General features: G+C 41.0%; 1 protein-coding gene across 2 annotated transcripts in view; it reads left to right on the forward strand.

Annotated features, from left to right (window-relative positions):
• The first annotated feature begins 5,067 nt into the window (after window positions 1–5,067).
• SPSB4 (splA/ryanodine receptor domain and SOCS box containing 4) overlaps window positions 5,068–20,034 on the forward strand; it is a 70,953-nt gene continuing 55,986 nt past the window's right edge. Inside the window, exons 1-3 of one of the 2 annotated variants that reach the window (XM_035888861.1) lie at window positions 5,068–5,130; window positions 5,376–6,231; window positions 15,695–15,780. In XM_035888861.1, coding sequence (XP_035744754.1) covers window positions 5,538–6,231; window positions 15,695–15,759 — 759 coding nt within the window. In that variant the 5' untranslated portion in view covers window positions 5,068–5,130; window positions 5,376–5,537 and the 3' untranslated portion in view covers window positions 15,760–15,780. Of the gene's footprint in view, window positions 5,131–5,375; window positions 6,232–15,694; window positions 15,781–20,034 lie in introns of those variants that run through there. The other variant, XM_009649136.2, reaches the window with a different exon arrangement.

The following is a 20,034-nucleotide window of genomic DNA, read 5'->3' on the forward strand; positions in this document are numbered from 1 at the left end:
CCCAGTTTGACAAAGAAAGCCAACATTGTTCAAAATGGGCAATAAATCAACAATGTTGGATACCGGGATCTGCAGTTGAACCCAAGCTGGCCAATCTTTTTAGGGTGCCAAAAATGTGCTTAATTCATTGTCACCCTCAAAACAGTGTTGTCATGGTTATGTAGCTGTTTGCACACTGGGAATATAGTTGATAGACACTGGGCCTCATGCCTTTACGTTGTCTGGGTGGAGGTAAAAGTCTTTGTTCTTGAACTTATAAACCCTTATTCATCAACTTGCCCAGCACAGCAGAGCTGGTGTTTTTCTTCTTCCTATTGTTCCTGTAGAGATGTTAGGACCGGGGTTAGATTCGGAGTACTCAAACACTTAGGGTACAGTTCTGTTTGGGCACCTGGGGAACGAACAATTTTGGTGCCCATGGAGAAGAGGCCTTGACTGAGAGCCTCCTGTTGCACCTCGTTTTAGCATTCAGGAGTCCTTGCTTGCTGGTGACAAAGCCCAGGTTGGCAGGGGAGGTGGTAGTGAGGTCTGGCTGCAGGAAGGAAAAAACCCAATGAGGGTCAATAGCATAAAGCGTGGGAACTGCTGTGTAAAAGTTTGAAATGCTGGTAGGTAGAGGGATCACCTTCCCTGCTTTTTCTGCCAGGCAGTTTCACGGGCATATTGCTAGTTGGGACTCACCTAGGTTCTTGCTTTTTTGGTGTCCATTTACCAGAATTAACCTCAGCCTTGGCACGTTCTTACCGTAGTTTTGAATAGTGTTTATGTGTTGTCATTTCTCGTGCATGTTTTTCAAGTTTTCTGCATGTCTAGCTCATGATAATCCAGAGGGAAGTATAACTACGAATGTTGAAAGCTGACTTTGCAGAAAGCATGTTTCTTTTATCACCAGTTATGTTCTACTGATGCCAACGTACTGAATTGTTAAAAAATGCACCCTATTTAATTACAGCAAAGTGATCTCCCAGCAGGCCTTTCTCTGTTAAGTGTAATTTGTGGTTTTGTTGTGAATAATTTCCCTAAATATTTTGGCAGTCTGCATGAGGACACTGTGAAGCGACCTTGACATGCTTTTCCTGTTCGGAGTTGGCTTGTTCTTGTACAGTACGTTTAATCTAATCGTATCCTGACAAGGCGTGGCATGAATGTGAAACTGTGAGATAGAAGTAATTCAGGTTAAAAAACCTAACAGTCTTCTCGACCAGAGATTTCCAGTTGCTGCAGGAGTGTACTAATGCGTGGTTCTTCTCTCCCGATGAAAACATTACTTTTCCACAAAATACCTTTTTTCACAGGGGTAACTGATGAAACTTAGCGTTTCAGTTGCAGTCACTAAGCAGGTGTAATGGAGAGGTCATATATACCAAGTCAGATTGAAATATTTTCTTATCTCCTAACTCCTGTAATGGTTTGAAACTACTGGAAGAGTAAAGTATGGGAAAAAATTCAAAGCAAAACTGTATAGTGAAAATGCATGCTCTTTTTATTTCAAAATATTTATGTGTATAGTGGAAGATACGGGCAAAAAAAAATAATCTAAGTTTCTCTAAGTAGTATGATTACAAAAAGTCACAGGAGTTGAATGATGGTGCTGTGCTTTGGAGAGGTTTTATTAAGTAAGGAGATGGTGAGAAGGTTTTACAACCAAATTTCTGTAAATGGGCTGAATAGTACATAATCTGAAGGAATAATCTTTGGTCCTTTCAGGGCGACGCACACCTTTTGCTAATCCTGTGTGGTGTAGCCCTCCAGTCCTGCAGACAGGAAGCCAGTTTGGAGCAGCTTTGCTGGATGAAGTGGCAGTCGCTCCGCTTCCCCTCGCGAGCATCGTGCTCGGCTTTCCCAACAGCCGCTGGTGTGCGATAGTTGCGTAGCTGCCTGGGGAGAAGCTACCTGGAGATCCTGACAGTAATGGTGTGAGCACGACATTTCTGAGGTTTCTGTGTTGGAAGTGTGGTATTATGCCTGGAAGTAGGGAGGGGATTTTTGTCAGTGGAGACGGGCTGGGCACTGGTAAGCTGCGCTCCTCCAACAGTGGCTTCTGGCGGGGTGGAGGGCAAGGTGATGCCACCACTGCCGTTCCTCGCCTCAGGGTGGGTCTCTGTCATCTGCTTGGTGTAAATGGGCAGGATGCAGACAAAGAAAAGGGAATAGGTGATCTTGACTTTGAGACTGGTCGCTCCTGCAAGCAGCCAGCAGGAGCGTTGTGAGCTGCCGGGAGGGCTTGCTGCGTGTGTTGCGCCCCGCAGAGCTCACGTTACTGTTGCATGGGTTGCAAGCAGGAGGCGTGCGTTGCAACCCCTCACTACCTCCTCATACAGAGTTTTCATGTCAGCTACTACTAAACATCAGCAATCAGAGCTGTTAGATCACAGCCAGCACGGGGCTATACCTTTATTTCTGTACTGGTACAAATGATTAAATGTTGACTTCTTTTTTTTTCATTTACTTGTTCAAGTCCCCTGATACTTGAATGAGATTACTGCAGCTATAGTTGGCCTTCTAACAGAAGCTGAGGACAAGTACCAGCTACACAGAACTAGGATGCAGGAGAGTGTTGTCTGTTGCAGTGGGTGGGAGAAAGTCTTTGATGAAAGGTAGATTTTTTGACTGCCGCTTCGGCACTGCTGCATCCTGAACACACCAGTGAGTGTGAGAGTTCTACGTTATTCTTCAGTCCTATGTCCGTACAATCTATTTGGCAAAATGTTACATTATGTAATTAAACTATGTGGTAATGTCCATATATGAAGAAAGGCCCAATATTGTCAGATACAGTTTCAAACCAAAGTACTTGCTAAGCATATCCCAGAGTAAAGGCGCAGTTGCGTGCGTATCGCTTACAATGATGCATTGTACTCCTCTGAATTACTGATCTATCTATTAGCAGCCTATTTATGTTACAGTTTGGGGCACGTTAGGAAGAGTGTTTGTCTGTGGCTTGCCAAGTGAGTCACTTTGGTGTTTATAATCTCTTGGTGACTTGCCAGGTAAACCTCTGTGCCAAATTTAGTTTCTCATGTGATCAGGAAGTGATAGAGGAGGATGCACTGAGGACTTCCCTGGCCGTCTCCCCCTCAGCACTCTTGACGGGAACGTGGCAATTGTCTTGTGCTTTAAAGAGGAAACTTTCAAAGGCATGTAGAGCTAAATCTCATAGAAATCGCTGGGGTTCCCTTTGAACATCTGACATTTTCCCTTTTCATATCCTTCTTTAAAGCTCAAATAATCAAGTACCTTTTTGAAGGGAATTACCCAATCCCTGAGCATGTGTCCTCCTAGGAAAGCTTACTTACCTGCTGACATTTACTCCCTGTTGCTTCCCTGTGTGTATGTTAGTGTCAGTATTTCCCCCAGGTATTGCACTTGCTTCGGAGGGCAAAATTTGCCATCCTTGGAAACAACCTATGAGTGCTCCTGCAGGAGTGGAAATGGCAAGCGTCAAGTTAAATGTAATTACTGTTTAAACTTTCAGATTCTTTTTACGTGGTTTGGAAGGAAGTAAGGGGCATTGTTCAAGCTGATTTCACGTGGGGTAGTTTTCAATTTGTGGTACTCTTTTCAGTGAGAAGCAGCTCCTGTGAATGGTTCCGAATGCTCTTGTAAGCCTGATATGAAGGGCTTGGGGGCTTATGTTTAATTTTGATTGTAAAGATTATAATCAGGTGCAAAGAGGCGGTTGTTTTATGCTCAGATGTGCACATATGCCCATGTGGACCAGCCACCAGAAAATAATATTTTTATACAGTAAATTAACTGCTACATGGATTTGAAAATCAACTTTTTACTTATTTTTTTTTTTTAGAAAGCAAGCTTTCACATAACACAGGTGTTTTAATTTCTGTATTTAACACATGCAGAAAACACTTTACATTATATTGGCCTTTGTAAATAATATAAGGACTTCATTGGCTTCTAAACCATGGTTGGATAGTAAATTTTGCAGGTGTTGTTTTCTTAGGCTTCTCTTTTTATTTCCTTTTATTGTGAGCACATATTTCTTATTCGTCTTCTTTCAGAAATGATCTTTGCAATGGGACAGTCGATCTGTGGTAAGACTTGTGACTCACCAAGTGAAGTCTTGCAAGATGTTTTTTGCAAGACATCTATGCCTCTGCCCTGTCTGCTCTTTGGTGCGTTAGGAAAACCAGCTATCGCCTAGGCTATTCAGGCTTTTGAGAGTTTGGTCACTTTTTGGTTCTCCTTGAAACACTTCATCACACTCTCAGTAAATAAACAGACTGGGTCTCCTCAGCTGTATTTGAGCATTCCTGGACTTGGCACTCATTTTGCTAGAAGACAGAAGTATGTCTGCGGGTGCAAATACTTTATTTGATCCTGTGTCAGTTATCTACTTGAGTTTATAGGACTTTGTCTTCAGTTTTATCCCTTTAGCACTTTTGGAGGTTCTTGGCTTCCCTTTGTGCTCTACCTGAGCTCTAAAAGGCAAATTAATCTAACTTATCCAGGCTGCAAAGAACCTTTTCTGGGTGCTTTGACCACTTCCAACTACATTACCATGTTTGTCTATGAAAGCACAGAAAGAATACATTTCAAAATCATGTATTCCCCTTAATGTGTCTTGCTGTGTTCCACTCCTTCGCATCAGCCAAACACTGCAATACAGAAAATGGATTAGCCTGTTGTCCTGTAGCATGAAGAAATAGCCTGTTGTAGTAGCTGCCCATATAGAAGAGTCTGCTGAAGAACTGAAATTGCCATTCTTCATTTGTCCTTCCATGCCTCCTCTTCTCTCATTGCCTTTTTTTTTTTTTTTCTTTTTTAGCTCCTTTGTAAAAAAATTTAAAGCTTGATGAATTTTTGTTTTTTCTTTTATTTAAGGACAGGGCATGTTAAAATTAACCATTTAAAATTTGCAGCCACTTGCTGTTGGCTGTAATAGCAGAACAGAAGCTGAAGCCCTGTGTCGCCAGGCCCCAGGGAAGAAAACAGCTAGAAGTAAAAGGAGATTCTGACATAGTGTGTATTCCTAAGACTGTGAAACAAAAGTGCAAGTGAAAGTGAAGCTCTGGCTGAACATAAACGTTATTGCTGTTGCTGGGGAATAGCGTATGCCTTCTTCAGGACTGCTGTGAACTTGGCCAGACAAAATGGGTGGAAGGGCAGAAGGTGGGGAATGTCTGCATCCTATTATGAATTGGAGGAAATGACTGTCTGCGCGCCGTATGCTGGTGGGCTCGGAGTATCCTGCCGGCAGGCTGGTTAGCACTGTAGGATACTGAACAAAAAGTGGTGAATTGTCAGCTTTGGTGTTTAAAATAACTACTGGGGATGAGAAGAAGTTATTTAAAAATATGCTGTGGGTTTTCTGTTGGCTTTCTTAAACTAACTGGAAACTTTCTGCTTTCTTTCAGGAGCATTTTTTCTCTGAAAACATCGGTGCGCTAAAGCTCCAAACAGGAGAAGTAAATCCAGTCAGCTTGTCAGGTCACTGGCTCAGTGTAAAAGTGCTTTCATGAGGTAACGTTGGGCCAAAGTCAACTTCTCTTTCTCCTTTGTAAATCTGCAGCCAAGCAATGGGCCAGAAAATCTCAGGGAGCATAAAGTCTGTGGATGTGAGGGAGCCCCCTTATAGACCTGTTAAACGAGAGCTGAGAGGCCCGGATTTTTGCAAGCCAGCGCGATTGGACATGCTGTTGGATATGCCCCCTGCCAAGCTGGAGGTCCAGTATAAACATGCTTGGAACAATGAAGATCGCTCCTTAAATATATTTGTAAAGGAAGATGATAAACTGACTTTTCATAGACACCCAGTTGCCCAAAGCACAGATTGCATCCGGGGCAAAGTTGGCTACACGAGAGGCCTGCACGTCTGGCAAATCCACTGGCCTACGAGGCAACGGGGAACTCACGCTGTAGTGGGCGTCTCCACAGCCGAAGCTCCGCTGCACTCGGTGGGATACACGTCGCTGGTTGGTAGCAATGGTGAATCGTGGGGCTGGGATCTGGGGCGCAACAAACTCTACCACAATTGTAAAAACCAGCCTGGGGTCACATATCCTGTCTTTTTGGAACCGGATGAGTCTTTTGTACTCCCAGACTCCTTACTGGTGGTTTTGGATATGGATGAAGGGACGCTTAGCTTCATGGTAGATGGACAGTATCTTGGAGTGGCCTTCAGGGGACTAAAAGGGAAAAAACTTTACCCCATAGTCAGTGCAGTTTGGGGGCACTGTGAAATTACGATGAGATACATCAACGGACTTGACCGTAAGTCTTACCGTGTTTCTTCATTACACTGTCTTTCAACTCTTCTCACGTAGGATTTTTTCTTTGTCCTTTTGTTGTGAACAGTGTGCTGGTGGGGAGGGCACTGTCTGCTGTGGTAGATTGCATCCCATAGCTGCTGCCCACAACTAATATCTGTCAGTTGTGTCTTGTAATGGTGGTATGGATTGTATCAAAATATTTTCCCTTTGGCAAGCAGAACGGCAAGAAATCTGCATCCAAAGGAAGTGAACAGACTGAGAAAAAAGATCTTGAGAAACTTCCTGGGTATATTTAACAGTAAAACTCTTGTTTACTGGAGGATATGTTTTAAATATGTGGTTTTCAAATAGGATTTGTGGATCCTGTAAAAATTTCCTGTAGTAGTGGGAACTCTTACATGGTGTGCATAAACATACTTGAATTCAGGCCAGTAGGCTTTCTTTCCATAGTTGCCTTTCCAGGACCCTCAGAAGCAGCTGTGGATCCCCAAGAATCTGGGAGCTCAGGTCAAATATTGCTTTCAGTAGTTTTTCTGAAAGAGAGCTCTGTTCTTAGTTCATTTCAGAAGGTGCTCTCTCTGGGTATTTTCTTCTCCAGAAATACAGGATTTTGCATTAGCTATTTTTGATCTAAAGGGGTAATATCAAATTAATTCATTACGTAGTAAGGAGCATCATGTTGCTGCTGTGACCTTGAAGTAGTAGCCCACCAGAAGACGAGTTGCAGAACTGGGTCTTACCCAGTTCTTCTTGCTGCTCAGGAAGACGTGTGCTCTGCCAGGCCCATACGCAGCACAGTGTACTTTCGGTTGTGCCCAGGTATCTACGGTCAGCTTATTGGCTCCTGTGAATTGGGAAATGGGAGGAGGAAAGAGGTAGCAAGTGGAACTCTGTTCTTGTTAAAGACTGTATTATCTGAGCCACAGGAGGAATTGTGAATATAAACATATAGATTTAACAGAAATAGATGGCTGAACAAAATAGTAATGGTTTGGGGGATTTATGAATGGAACTTGGTCTTGTAAAAAGGGAATAATAGCAAGTGTATGACATCTGCCTTTCAATTAGTAATTTCTAAAGGAATGGTTCTTCTTTTCAATTAGGATGGGGTGGTCTAGTTTTTTTCCTGTCAAAAATTAATTCTCTGCTCATTAGCCTTACATCTGACATACAAAGTAGAAACATAATTAAATAATTTGACCCTGCTTAAGATTACCTTTTCGTAAACATCTGTAATAAGCACTGGAGGAAAGAGTCTTTATCCACAGAAGACCTGCAGGTTATTACAGCCAGATGCTAAATGGCAGCTTCCTGAGTGCTTTCATTCAGGGGAATATCAGAGGATCGTAAGTATTTTGCAATTAATCAGGCATTGCATTGTGTGCTGACAGCTCTGTTGTTTGGGGTCTTGTTTTTTGGTTTGGGGTTGGGTGGTTTTTTTTTTTTTTTTTGGACAGTGGTGGGGGAGATACACTTTTGCAAGCTGAATATTTGTGTGCGAAAGCAGATTTTATAATACTGGGAACATCTGCCAAACTAAGCAAAGTACAGCTCGGCTTGGTCCACCACGTCCATGCAAGGAATTGTTCTGCATTCCTTTTGTAGCCTTCACAGGGCTGCTCAAGGGAGCTCTAGAAAGATGAAAACAGAGGAGGAGGATGTGAATGAGTTTGAAATAAATTATAAAATAAAAGGGGCTAAGTAGAGAAGGATAGCTGTGGTCTGTGAGATGGCAGAGAAAAAAATTCTCATCTGGTTTCTCATGGGATAATTTTGCTGGAAGAGGCAGGACAGCTTCCTAAACTATCCCTGAGAAAGTCAAAGTAGTCTCTTTTTTAAGTGTGAACCCATGGCTAAAAGTAAACTTGTAAACTAAACTTTTATGTAGGCCTGAGTGTTAATCTGATCACGCAAAGAGGAAGTTTAAAGCCACTTTGCCATAGGGCAGTTTGACATCCTGGAATCACATCATTTGTTATCACGTGTTCACTGATCCATTACTGTCCTGCAACAAAAACAGCATTCAAGAAACCAAAGTAGCTTGTTTAGCTGGTGCTCTAAAGCAAACACCTTCTCTGCTAGCAGTGTTTCTATCCAGCCAGCCCTTGTGTAGCTTGTGCAAGTTTGGTTGTGGCAGTCTTCATGTTCACTCTTGTAGCACTTAACATTACAGATTTTTTTGTTTGTTCTTGTGAAAATAGGAGTAAATCTTGAAGAACAGCGAGATGCTCATGTTGCATTCACAAATTTAAATACATTTGAAAATACGCGTGTGTGTGTTGTTGGTTGTTTGCTTTTTAACCTTACAAATTCTCTCTCTTTCCCCCCCCCTTTATTTTCTTTTTTCTTCCCTGGAAGTATCTCATACTGCTGATGACAGCTTTTAGCAGATCTGGCAATAGTAACTTAGCTGTTCTTGAAACTGTGCTGTCAAACAGTGACTTGTAACTCGTTATTTAGCGATAGATTGGTACCACTCAGAATGCATACCACAGCTTGCAGTTGTTGTTTATGTGGTGTCTTACAGAGCAAATGGAGACCTCAACTGCAGGGATTTCTAGTGTTTTCAATACTTGCTGCTTAAATTGAAAACCTCTGAATACTTTAGAGGCCTGTGTATTTCAGTTGCCTACAAAGAGTGAAAGGCTTGCAGCAATGGAAGAGTGAAAGGATCAAATGATGGGCCTGTGCAGCTGCAATGAACTTAAACATATGTCACAGTGGTACAGAGACGATGCAGACTTTGAAGTATGTTAATTACTGCATAGGTGGCAGAATCATAGAAGGATACAGCTGCAGGTCAAAGACCAAGAACCTGTGTGCCCTCTGGACTCTGGATATTGCTCCTAGAATAACGCTGTAGTTAAAATAAATTGTAGTTCTTCCAGCTGCGTCTGATACCCAGAATATTCTGCTTTCAGAAGCTGCTTTGATCATCACATGATGATGTGCTGTGACTTTCACAAGACAGTTTTTCTCTCGCGCTTGAGAGACTCAGAGTTGCAATTATTTGTCAGGGTTTGAGAGGGAAGGCAGGGGGACAGGATGGAGAGCGCTTGTCATAAGCACACAGAGTTCTTCCCAGGACAAACTTCTTTGATCAAATGCTATCAGTATTTACCACAGTGATGTTTGCCCAGTGCCTGAGTTTTACAGAATTTTACATCAGACTTGTGACTCATTGCCTGTTGCAATAATTAAAAACCCCAAATAACATTAATTAATGCAGTGTACTTTATTTTTCAGATGCTTTTTTTCATCAGGGAACGTGCATGTTTTGAAAAAGCTAGGCTATTTATATCTGCTGTCTGATGAGGAGTCCTGAAGACTATTTGTAGACTGGAGCAGAGAAGTAACAAAACACTTATGTGTGAATGTGCATTGCAGAATGTGATCGATACGTTTGTAATTGTGTGCTTAAAGAAAGTGATGGGAGGACAATGTAACAGTGCAGTGGTGGAATACTTGGTCATTGAGTAGGCGAGTTGAACACAGTGATTTATTTTGATCCTTAAAAATACCTGACAGAATGGTCAGTATTTTGACTTCCAGAAGTCAAAATACTTTTTATAAGTGTGCATTACAGGTCCAGCTCTGTCCTGTTCTGAATCTGTGTGGAATAGCAAAGCAGATGGTCTGTATTCTGTATATAATAGTAATAGGTGATCCATAGACATAGAATTCGATAATGCAATTCATGGGTACAAAATTTAGAATTTAATATCTTCCTAGGCGGGGAGAAGGCAGAAGGAGGCTGCAGAAAGACTTTCCAGCCATCCTTGTGTGATAGCGTAGAGTTGTTTGAAATTAAATACTGAGTGCTGGCAGGAGGTTTTTGGGGCTCTGCTGGTCTTGGGAACTGTCCTGTGTGCGTACATCAGCAGAGCACGCTCTCACTAATGTGATTAAGAAGCATCTGCAGGTAAGCATCTGCAGGTGTGCATCAGCACTGGCCTGGCCACCTCTAAAAATGCCTGCTGGTAGTGCTTTCAAATTTCTTCATCCCATAACATGCCCTCGTGCTGCTACAGCTGCTGCCTTGGAGTGAAGCATCTGGGATACGTTGTGGGGTACGTCCTAATTACAGACACTGTCTCCATGTCATCCTGACAATTCTAAAGAAAGCTACAACTTGCAACACTCTTGCCTAGACTCTTGACTATTGTGTATTTGCATGAAGGAGGGATAAGTCAATGTTTAAATGAGCTCTAAAAGCCTTGAAATTGCACGTGAAAGGAAAGAACTCTGAATTCTGTATTACAACGTGTTAAGTAGACTACAATAACTGAAGATTAAAAAAATCGCACCCCACTACCGCCAAATGTGCTTCTGGTTATAAATCCCGAAACTATTTCTTAGAGATGAGTAAATTTTGGAAGATTTTAGGGCAATGCTGCCCGACCAACTCTTCAGTAATAATGTCTGATGTCCAACACAGCTGTGTTTTACTCTTAGAGTTTCTTTTGCCTTTTTAAGTTCCAAAAAGAGTAACTTGTATTTTGGTTGACAATAGACTGTATGGCTTCTTAAGATAAACAGTAGTATCCCATTAGCTTCCTTATTCACTTCCATTCTGAATTTAGCCATCTTGTCTTAAACCAATGTTTTCTTAGGTCCAAGAATTATGTTTATGAGATGTTTGGGACGTTTACTGATCTTTATGCCTGAATCTCCTTCTTCAAAAAATTAGGAATGTTGATTTCAAAAGAGTAACTTTCAATTTTCGTGATATAATAGTATAACTACTTTGAAATATCCTATAGCAGACTGTTTGTTTCATTTTGTCTGGTATTTACGGTCCTTTTTGCCATTTAGGAGTGAAAGAAAGCTTCTTGAGCTTGATATTGATAGCCCATGGGGGTTCTTGTGCTAAACCTTGTATAGCTCTTACACAGTTTTGAAAACAAGTCTAACCGTCGAGTTCAGGGAGCTGGAAGCATTTGTCTCGGAAGATGACCTTACTTACCAGTGTAATGTATGGGAAAGACTTGTGTATACCAGTTCATATTTTAACCTACAGACCCATCTTGTACAATTTGGTACTTACTGACAAGGGTCCCTAGGCTTGCTCTTAGCTGTTACTGACCTCTGCCCTGCAGCATATAGCCTAGTTTTATCATCTGTAACTACTTATGTCCCCAAATGAAACCAGTGTTATTCAAAGTACATGCTTCAAACTTACCTACAATGAATGGATAGGTGGATTAAAGCAGTCATTCAAACAGAAATTCTGGGGTTTTTACGAGCCAGCAGCCTGTTCGCAGTGCCTGCAGTGAGTTGGTGCAAACATACAGCTGAGGATGTTTGGAGAACATTGACCCAGTTCAGGGAGCTGTATCTGCCCCTGCGTAGAGGCCCAGGAACAGTAGTTTGTGTTTCTGGATCCTGTGCTCTCTCTCTGCCCCTGGATTGCCTGGGGAAAAGGGTGAGCCCACTGGCTTCTGCCTCTCCGAGGTTTGGCTGCTGCTGCTGAGGCTGCCTGTGCACCCACAGCCCACTGGGACGAAGCCTGGGGGTTTTTCTGGGTCACGGGTGGGGAAGAAGGGAGGAGGGAGCTCAGGGCACATCCCTTCTGTTTGCTGATACAGATACAGAAGTTTTGGGATGTGTGGGGTCTGTTTGAACCTTTTGCTACTTAGCCTTGCAGAAGACCACAACTTAACACTTGAATCACTTCCAGACCTTAGGTCGCATGTGTCTGACATTGTGAAATAAGGATGAAGTTTCTAAGCTAAAATAATGAATTTGGAGCTATGGAGCTAAGCACAACTTCTTTCCTCTGTTCTACTGTTCTCAAGTTTTTTTTTTTAATTTGCAGTAGTCTGTCTCTAACATACCACAAATGCTAATTATAAATATGGACTCTTCCCCTTGAAGGCCTTTTTACATAAAGAAATCTAAGTCAAAATTGCAGAATTGTTAACTGCCAGGAGAAATATATAATTTCTCATCAGACTCTTCGCATCTTCCCCCAAATGGTTTTAAATTAAAATTTTTAAATGGATGTGGTTTTTTGTTTATCTAAACCTGTTTGTTTTATATGATATTTATATAATACATTACTCTGGAGGTTGCAATGGAAATAATATACTCTGAAAAACAAGCGGTAGTAATTAAGCAGCTAATGCTGTGAAGAAGCAGTCCTTAGCTTTTGAGATGATTTAACAGGAAACAGCATTTTCAGTTCCTTCTTCAGGACTCAGATAGCTCACTGTTGGGGTTTTTTGTCTTCTTCCACGTGCACCCCCCCTTCCCTGGGTTAAGTGTGTTTCTTGTCCTTTAATCCTAACTTGTTGACGCTTTCTAATTAATTCTCAGCCTTTTCTCAGCAAGTTGAAACCAATACATTGTTACTAGAATACCCCACTCGGTTAATTGGCTTTTTGGCCCAGCCACCTCCTGCCCCTTCCTGGTGGTCTCTGCGTTACATCTCTCTCCAAGATAATCTTCTTCTTTTTTTCAATCCTCCCACTTCTTTCCTCTCTTCCCCAGCTGAGTTTCTGTTCTTTTATGTTACCACACTCTTATTAATAAAATAATTTCTTACCTAACTGTTTTTCCCCTCATCCCTAACTTCAGATAGGGCAATCTTTGTTAATGACAACAGTAGAACATGAGGTGCAAGTGTCACTCTTCCAGAGGAAGGACATTCTGGATTTAAGGGTGTGACTTCAGTTGTAATGGTGACTGGTCTTTGTAATGGCTTTTCAGGGTGAATGTTGAATATTTGTATGTTTTTCATTTGTATAAATTAATTGTAATCATGCAGGGAATCATCTGATTACCTCAGGTTGGTAGCAAATAGTTGCTTATGAAAGTATGTAGCTAGAAAGAGCTGCTCAAGCTCCAGCACTCCTAAGATTAGCCTTGTCTTGTTTTATACAACTTTGACCTATGAAGACCTCCAGTGATAGAGACTCCTCAGGCCATCTAAGGCACTCATTAGCTTTAGAGATAACAGGTTTGTTTTCCCCTTACAATCTAGTCTCATTTGTTTATTTAGCAGGGAATCCGGTTATCATTGACCTAAAACATGAGAAGGTGCTGGCATACTTTAAGTCCTAAGCCTAAGAACAAGCGCCTGTGGTCCACAGCTGTGTTATGGTTTACTTACATCCTGACAGACCTGTGCTTTTTATTCCTGGTCTGGTTCATAAAGGTGCCGTGGCAACTGCCGAATCTGACAGTTTTAAGGAAGAAACGCATGCTAGTGTGTTCTGATCGTGTTTCCACTGATTTCCCACATCCCCTGTTTTTAAGAAATAAGAACCTTGCAGTGCAACGACTACACCTCTGTGCTCAAAATTGAAGTGAGTGTTGTAATCTGAAGTTATGCTTTAAATATCGTATTTATTACTCTAAAATAGTAATTAGAAATTTGGTAGCCTTGCTTAGTCCTTTTATGAATTTGCTCCAGCTACGATGCTAGAATTGCTCAACAATGTGAACTAATTCTCACAGGTTTATATTGGAAGTGGAAATCTGTAAACGGTATTTGTTTTTTGGATTTGCTCTATCTGTATTGCTGTTGGGCATTGTACAGCATAAATCCAAGCTTCAGTGCAGTAATGCTGCTGCTGCAATGCATTATCCAGTGAATTTTTTACTTTATTGACAAAAACGTGTGTGCTTTGTCTGTTTTGACTACGACTTCATGCAAGTTTCCTCGTAAAGTTATAATACTACTTTATTTGTCTCTCTAGCCATGGGATTTTCTTCCCTTCTCTAATCACAAGCTCTATCTGCAGATGGCCTCTCTTTCTTCCCTTGGAGACAGTGTAGCTTCTCTATTAGGAGAGGCAGATAGCAACTTCATTTCTAGCTTGGGCTCAGAGCAAATTCCACTTCAAAAAGATAAACACAAGATGACCCTGATCTTCCTGGAGTATATGGTGGTAGGTGGCAATTTATATACCAGTCTTCAGATTATAGTAAAAACCATATTTTTATGGTAAATCTACAGGCAGTGTGCCTGAAAACGAGCACATTCAGAAATGCTGCCATGTTCTGCAGATGGTTCCACTGAAAGCAGTGACGGTGCTGTCTACTTCCCTGCGTAAATGAGAGGAAAGCTGCCCTAGCAGTAAGGCTGAGTTAAAATAATGCGGCTGTCAAGTCAAACACTCAGAAGTTGGCAAGCGGCAGAACGGGATTTGCTTTTTGCAGTTGTAATTCTGAGCTCGGCAGCCCTCAGCTGCGCCGTGTCCCACTTTCTCCCAGATAGTGTTTCACTCTGGTAAAAGGCGGTAAGTTCTGCTGCAAGTCATCCTTTTGTGTTCCGTTCCTGCCAGCATTTTTTCCTTGAATCTTTTCTCCCCAGTCCTCTGTGTCTGTGAGCTGGTGTATTTTGTAGTTCCCCCTGGGTAGCCGATGGGGAAACCTGACGGAGCGTGACAGTCCCTGTGTTCTCAGGTTCAGGTTTTTGTTGCCCTTTGAAGATAACAAATGAAAAGTCCTGCTAGTGAGGACAGGACTGGATCAAAGCTCCCCCTCGTCTTGTTTGATTTGTGCATATACAGAGAATTTAAGTAACTTTAGTCTTTCACTTTAGATTGTTTTGGGGTGGGACTGATGATCAGATCTGTCTTCAGGCCTGTTATCGAACCTGATTTTTGCTGAAAAACCTCCAACACTAGATGTGTGAGATGGGGCATTTCAATCTTCAGCACTGAAACTCGGGGTTGAGGCAGAGGAGATGCTACATTGGAAGTTACTGGCACAACTGAACTCCATGTACAAGAACTGTGAGGATTCTTTCAGTTGTTTAAACATCATTGTTAAATGTTAGTTGGTGGTGAAATGCAGAAGATAAAATGCTGGCCCTCCTAAGAGGGTTTCTGTTGGTAATTTGAAACAGTCAGAACATTTTGTATAGCCTTCTGCACACTGGCCAGGATTCCGCATGAATGCTTCAGAGTTGCACATCTTCAGCGTTGGTTCTAGGAGTGTCTGTTGCAATGGGGGTATTACTCACTGGGAGCATTGGATAAAATACTTTTGGTGATGCTTGTTCAGAGTGGACTTCGCAGGCAGTAATTGAGTGAGGCCGGTGTCCCATGTTACCTCAGATCAGTTAGCCAAAGTTATACCCTTATTTTCCATGGACATGCCTAAGAAAACAGGTTTTGTAGATGTGTCAAACTTGTATGATGAATAACGATGTAAGAGTATCTCCCTGCCTTACGTGAACATTTCTTTCTGAAAGTAATGAACTTCCAGACCTGGCATCTGTTTGGTGTGGGCTGTTTTGTTTTGTTTTTTACAAGAGAAGATTACTTACTAGCTCTCTTTCTGCCAATTTCTTATCACTGCTTGGCCAAACAAACTTATCTTATCCCAGAAAAATGATTTGTATGAAACCAAAATGTATTTCGAGCAAGGAAGCAGGTAACATTAAAAAAGGATAATTTTTGTTTGAGATTCACAGTTGCATTTTCTCACAACAGACGTTTTTATTTCTACAGCATACTGCATCTCCATTGCAAATGGGAATTCACGTCTGCATGTATTGTTTGGACATGAAATGTAAAGAAGACATGCTTCTACTTTTCAGTAAATGTAACTATAAATGTTTAATAACATTCTTCTCATGTATGCCACATAGCTGTATGCCTATTCCGTATGCCACTGAACAGGCCACAAAACCTTGATACAGCATCTTGAAGCTAAAAAAAAATGCTTCCTCTTCTCTGTAATCTCAGCAAGCTTGACAGCTACAGTGTATTTACCAAGAAAAAATTATGAGCTTCTTTTAGATCCTGGTGCTTTTCCTCATTTCTTGTAGTGTTTACCTTTTTATTTTTTGACATTCTCTTAAGCAGAGAGCCTGTAATTGCTCTCAAAAATATGTTCCTCTGTCCATCAAAACAAAACAGAGTATGGGGTTATATTAGTACCCCATTCACACTTTCAAAATTGAAATACTTTATGTGGCTGAAAATGCCTCATTTCCAAGTAATTTGTATTATTTAAAATATGCTGTTTGGAGAGGCTTTTTTTAAAGATCTTTATCTATAGAGGTTAAAGTAATTTTTAAAGGCTTAGGAGTTAGAGGTTTTTTTAAGCACTTAATGATTTTTTTTTTTTTAAATAACCAATTTTAGTTTTAAAGCTAGCCTAAGTATTATGAAAATAATGCATTTTCACTGAACAAAGAACTCTTCCTCAGTAAGCGGGGAATCTGGTGTTCAAACAAACGCAGCCCAGCAGCGTGCTTGGAGTTTGCCTATGTTCGGGGACAGCTTCTCTTCCAGCCTTGCTTTGTAAACTTTTATATTCTTCGCAGTATTAACTGCCACAGTGCTGAATTAACACTTGCACTTAAGAATCTGTAAAATTTTGACACTGATGATGACAAAGGCTGCCACTTTTTATGAAACAAGCACTGTTACAGTAAGTGATTTGGGTTAGACTGGACTGGAGTGTGGGCACTGGCTTCTGAAGAAATGCCAATTAATTTCTGGGTTCATACTGAGTTTCATTGCACTGGAAGGGCTCCTCATCACGTGTGTGGACTCACTGCATCTTTGTTGTTCTAATGAAAGCAATTGCTTTAATGTGCTGTGTATGGTTGTAGCCATGACTACGTTACCGCTCCATGCGTGCTTGCCATATGTGTAAACAATTTGCTGATTTTAGTGGTATGACCTGTTGGCCTCTGCCTGTATAAACAAATGAAGGCCAAAGTTCAGAGAGATCAGAGGGGAAACTTTAAACATCCTCCAAAAATCTGCAGTCCATTAAGTGTACATTAGTATTTGGTTACAGCCAATCCTTTTGTACTTCTAAATAATTTGTTCGTGACACATTTGGGAAAGGAGGATAGCTTCACCTGGTGTGTGGAGACTTCGGGGAACGTAATTGCATGGGTTTTATGTTAAGAAACCAACTTCAGTGGTATTTTCTTGTCTCGGGGAGGGAAGCTAACACATGCTTTACTTTTCATTTAGATTGAGTTTTAAATGTTAAAATCGTGGGGACAGACCATTGGAAAAAGGGCTATAGTGTAACAAGAATGAAGATGAGAGAAAGATGACCCACAGGCAACAGAATGAAATGTGTGTCAAGGGAGGAGGAAAAGTAAGAGGTAAAATGAGAAGTGCCAGCAAGATGTAGGAAGATACATTTGAAAGAGCAAATGTGAAGAAGGGCCTAGTGCTTAAAAGGAAGAAGGCAGAGAAGTATGGTAAGAGGGTTAAAAAAGGAAAGATGCTGAGATTTTGACAGATGGAAATAAGCCTTGATGTAGGAAGCCAGTAGCACATGGAAAAGAAAGGTCAGGACTATCTGAGCTCCTGAAGGACCAAATGTTCCTGCTTGACTTTCATCAGAGGTTTTTCTGGCAGGAGCACAGGAGCTCAGGTTCCAATCCTCAGCCGTATGGTAGGGACTGAAAATTCACCTGGCTCCTCCTGGTGTGAAGTACAGCCATGCTGGGCTTTCCTGACCGCTGGTAACTGCTTGTTTTTGTAAGTCAAACTAAGAGCTTGTATGAGTCAAAAGAGCTTGACAAATGTTTGCTGTGCCTTCAGTGTGAACTTTACAGGAATCACTGTGATGCTATTGGCATGTCACAGGGTCTTTTGTCGTTTGTGACTTCACAAGTGATCTCTTCAATTTGAGTGGAAATGAGCGAGTGTTAATATTTCTGGATCCAAGAGGCTGAATTAACCCCGCAGATTTTTCTGACTGAAATATTCTTAATTAATTTCTGATGGACTTTTATGTTTCTAAAATTATTTTTTTCTTAAATTTCTGAAGATTTATTAAAAATTTAAATGTTATTTCTACATAACAGTTCTTGTGTCCTCTATAACAATTTCGTTAACTTCCAGGTATAACTGACCCACCAGTAAGAAGTTTAGGGCACTTTATAATTTAATTGACCAAGGATAAAGCGGAAGCTAAATCATCTATGATGAAAACATTTTGAAAATCCAGCACATAACTTGATGTACTTGAAATACTGGAGTTTCAGCCTTTTATCATCATCCTGGGCAAAATACCCAAAATGAAACTGATAAATTGGCAGCATGAACAAGCATCTGTATGCAAACAGCAGCTTCCTGAAAATGCAATTTTTTTTCCTAAATCATTTATGCAGAGGAACTTCCAGGCTTCCTCTGGCCCTTTTTTTTCAAACACCTTTAATTAATAATGCATGTATACGCTATAATCTTAAAATATTAATGAAAATAAGTTAGTCTTTAAACCAGAATGGAGATGGAACAAAACAATGACGGTTTGGACTTCGTACCAAAGGGGATTACGCCTTCAGCAGTGTCTCTTGTCTGCAGAGCAGCGGCAGTTCCGTACTTCTGCTCCTTACCCACATGCTCAGTCTCTAGTTCTCTGGCTTTCCGGGGTCTGGTGTGGTATTGAGATACCAGATGGGAGCACCTACCTGGCTGGGGGATGTATAGGAGATGCTGCATGCATGAGTAGTTGGTGGGTGAAAGCTCACTGCTGAGGAGGAGTTGCAGTAGAAATTGGCTAGAGATTGACTATTTCCAAAACTGTTTAAAAAAAGCATGCTTTTGGGGGCAGGGGGTGTGTGTGTGTCTGCCCACTTAGAGGGGCCTCCCCTGCAATGTTCTCCTGTTGTTGTTAGAGATTTTCTGTTGGGGAATACAGTATTGTGGAAGTGGCCCATCATTTTGTGTATAGTGCTACTTTCAGAGCAAGAAAAACCATTATGTTCTTGTGGTGGGCGGGTTTCTCAGCAACCCACTTGAACGTGCCGGTCAGCAAATCCCAGAGCTCCGAGTAACTTCTCATCGGACTAGTCGGCTGGAACCACCATCTGCTTTCTGTTCCCCAGATTTCTGTGTTGACAGAAACTTCCTTAAAATGCAAGTATTAAGAAACATTTTGTGTATGAAAGATGAGCAAGCATAAAATCGAAACGTCAATTTACCATAGTACACTAAATCACTTATTCCCCATTATTCTGAATTACTGTCCCTTTAGTTTAACAGAAATTCACTTTAAGGGTACCTGTTTAATTTATAGAACATCTTAATAAACTGTTACAGTAAGCGTGTTATATTAAATAGGGAGAAGGTTTGCTTTCCTAGGTAGAAAATAACAAAAGACTGTACCTGGTAACGATGTCAGTTTTTCTTTACATACTCTGAACAACTGACTTGCAAGTGTAAATATTCAGAACTCGGTATGAGCTCTACCATTAAGTGGTACTTACGTATGTGCATTTTATATTCACAGATCCTGACTGACCCACAGATTGCATTCTGATTTTAAGGATTTTTGGTAGTGTCATGAAGATGAAGCCATTAGCAGGTAGAGGAAGACTGCCATATGCAAATAGAAAAAGTGTGCTAATAATCATTAGGCAGGAGTTACTTGAATTAACATTTTGTACGATTGCTTGTTTTTCCATCATTGACAATTACTTGCAATAACAGATGTCATTATTTGCTATTTTTCCCCTGTGTATGTTTAGTCACCCTTATAAACAGGATAAGCTGTAAATCCAAACCCCATTAATTTTAACGTCTTCTAGGTACATTCTCTCTTCAGTGCACAACTGCCTTTGCAGTGTTAATTTTTTAAAAAAAGAGGCTAGGCTTTTAAACTAGAGCTTTTGGCTAACTCTACATGGTTAGTATTTGAGTAATACATGAAAGTAGGTGTTTGATAGGAACTGACCTGCTCTTAGAGCAGATGAAAATGGTAATCAAATGTTCTCTCTACTTGGGAAGTTGCTCAGTACTAAGAAAAGAAATCCAATATGAGAACACACATTAAGTGTAAAAAAAAAAAAAAACAAAAAACCAAACAAAAA

This window comes from Egretta garzetta, unplaced genomic scaffold (assembly GCF_000687185.1).
Source record: "Egretta garzetta isolate BGI_Z169 unplaced genomic scaffold, ASM68718v1 scaffold161, whole genome shotgun sequence".
Taxonomy (NCBI): domain Eukaryota; kingdom Metazoa; phylum Chordata; class Aves; order Pelecaniformes; family Ardeidae; genus Egretta; species Egretta garzetta.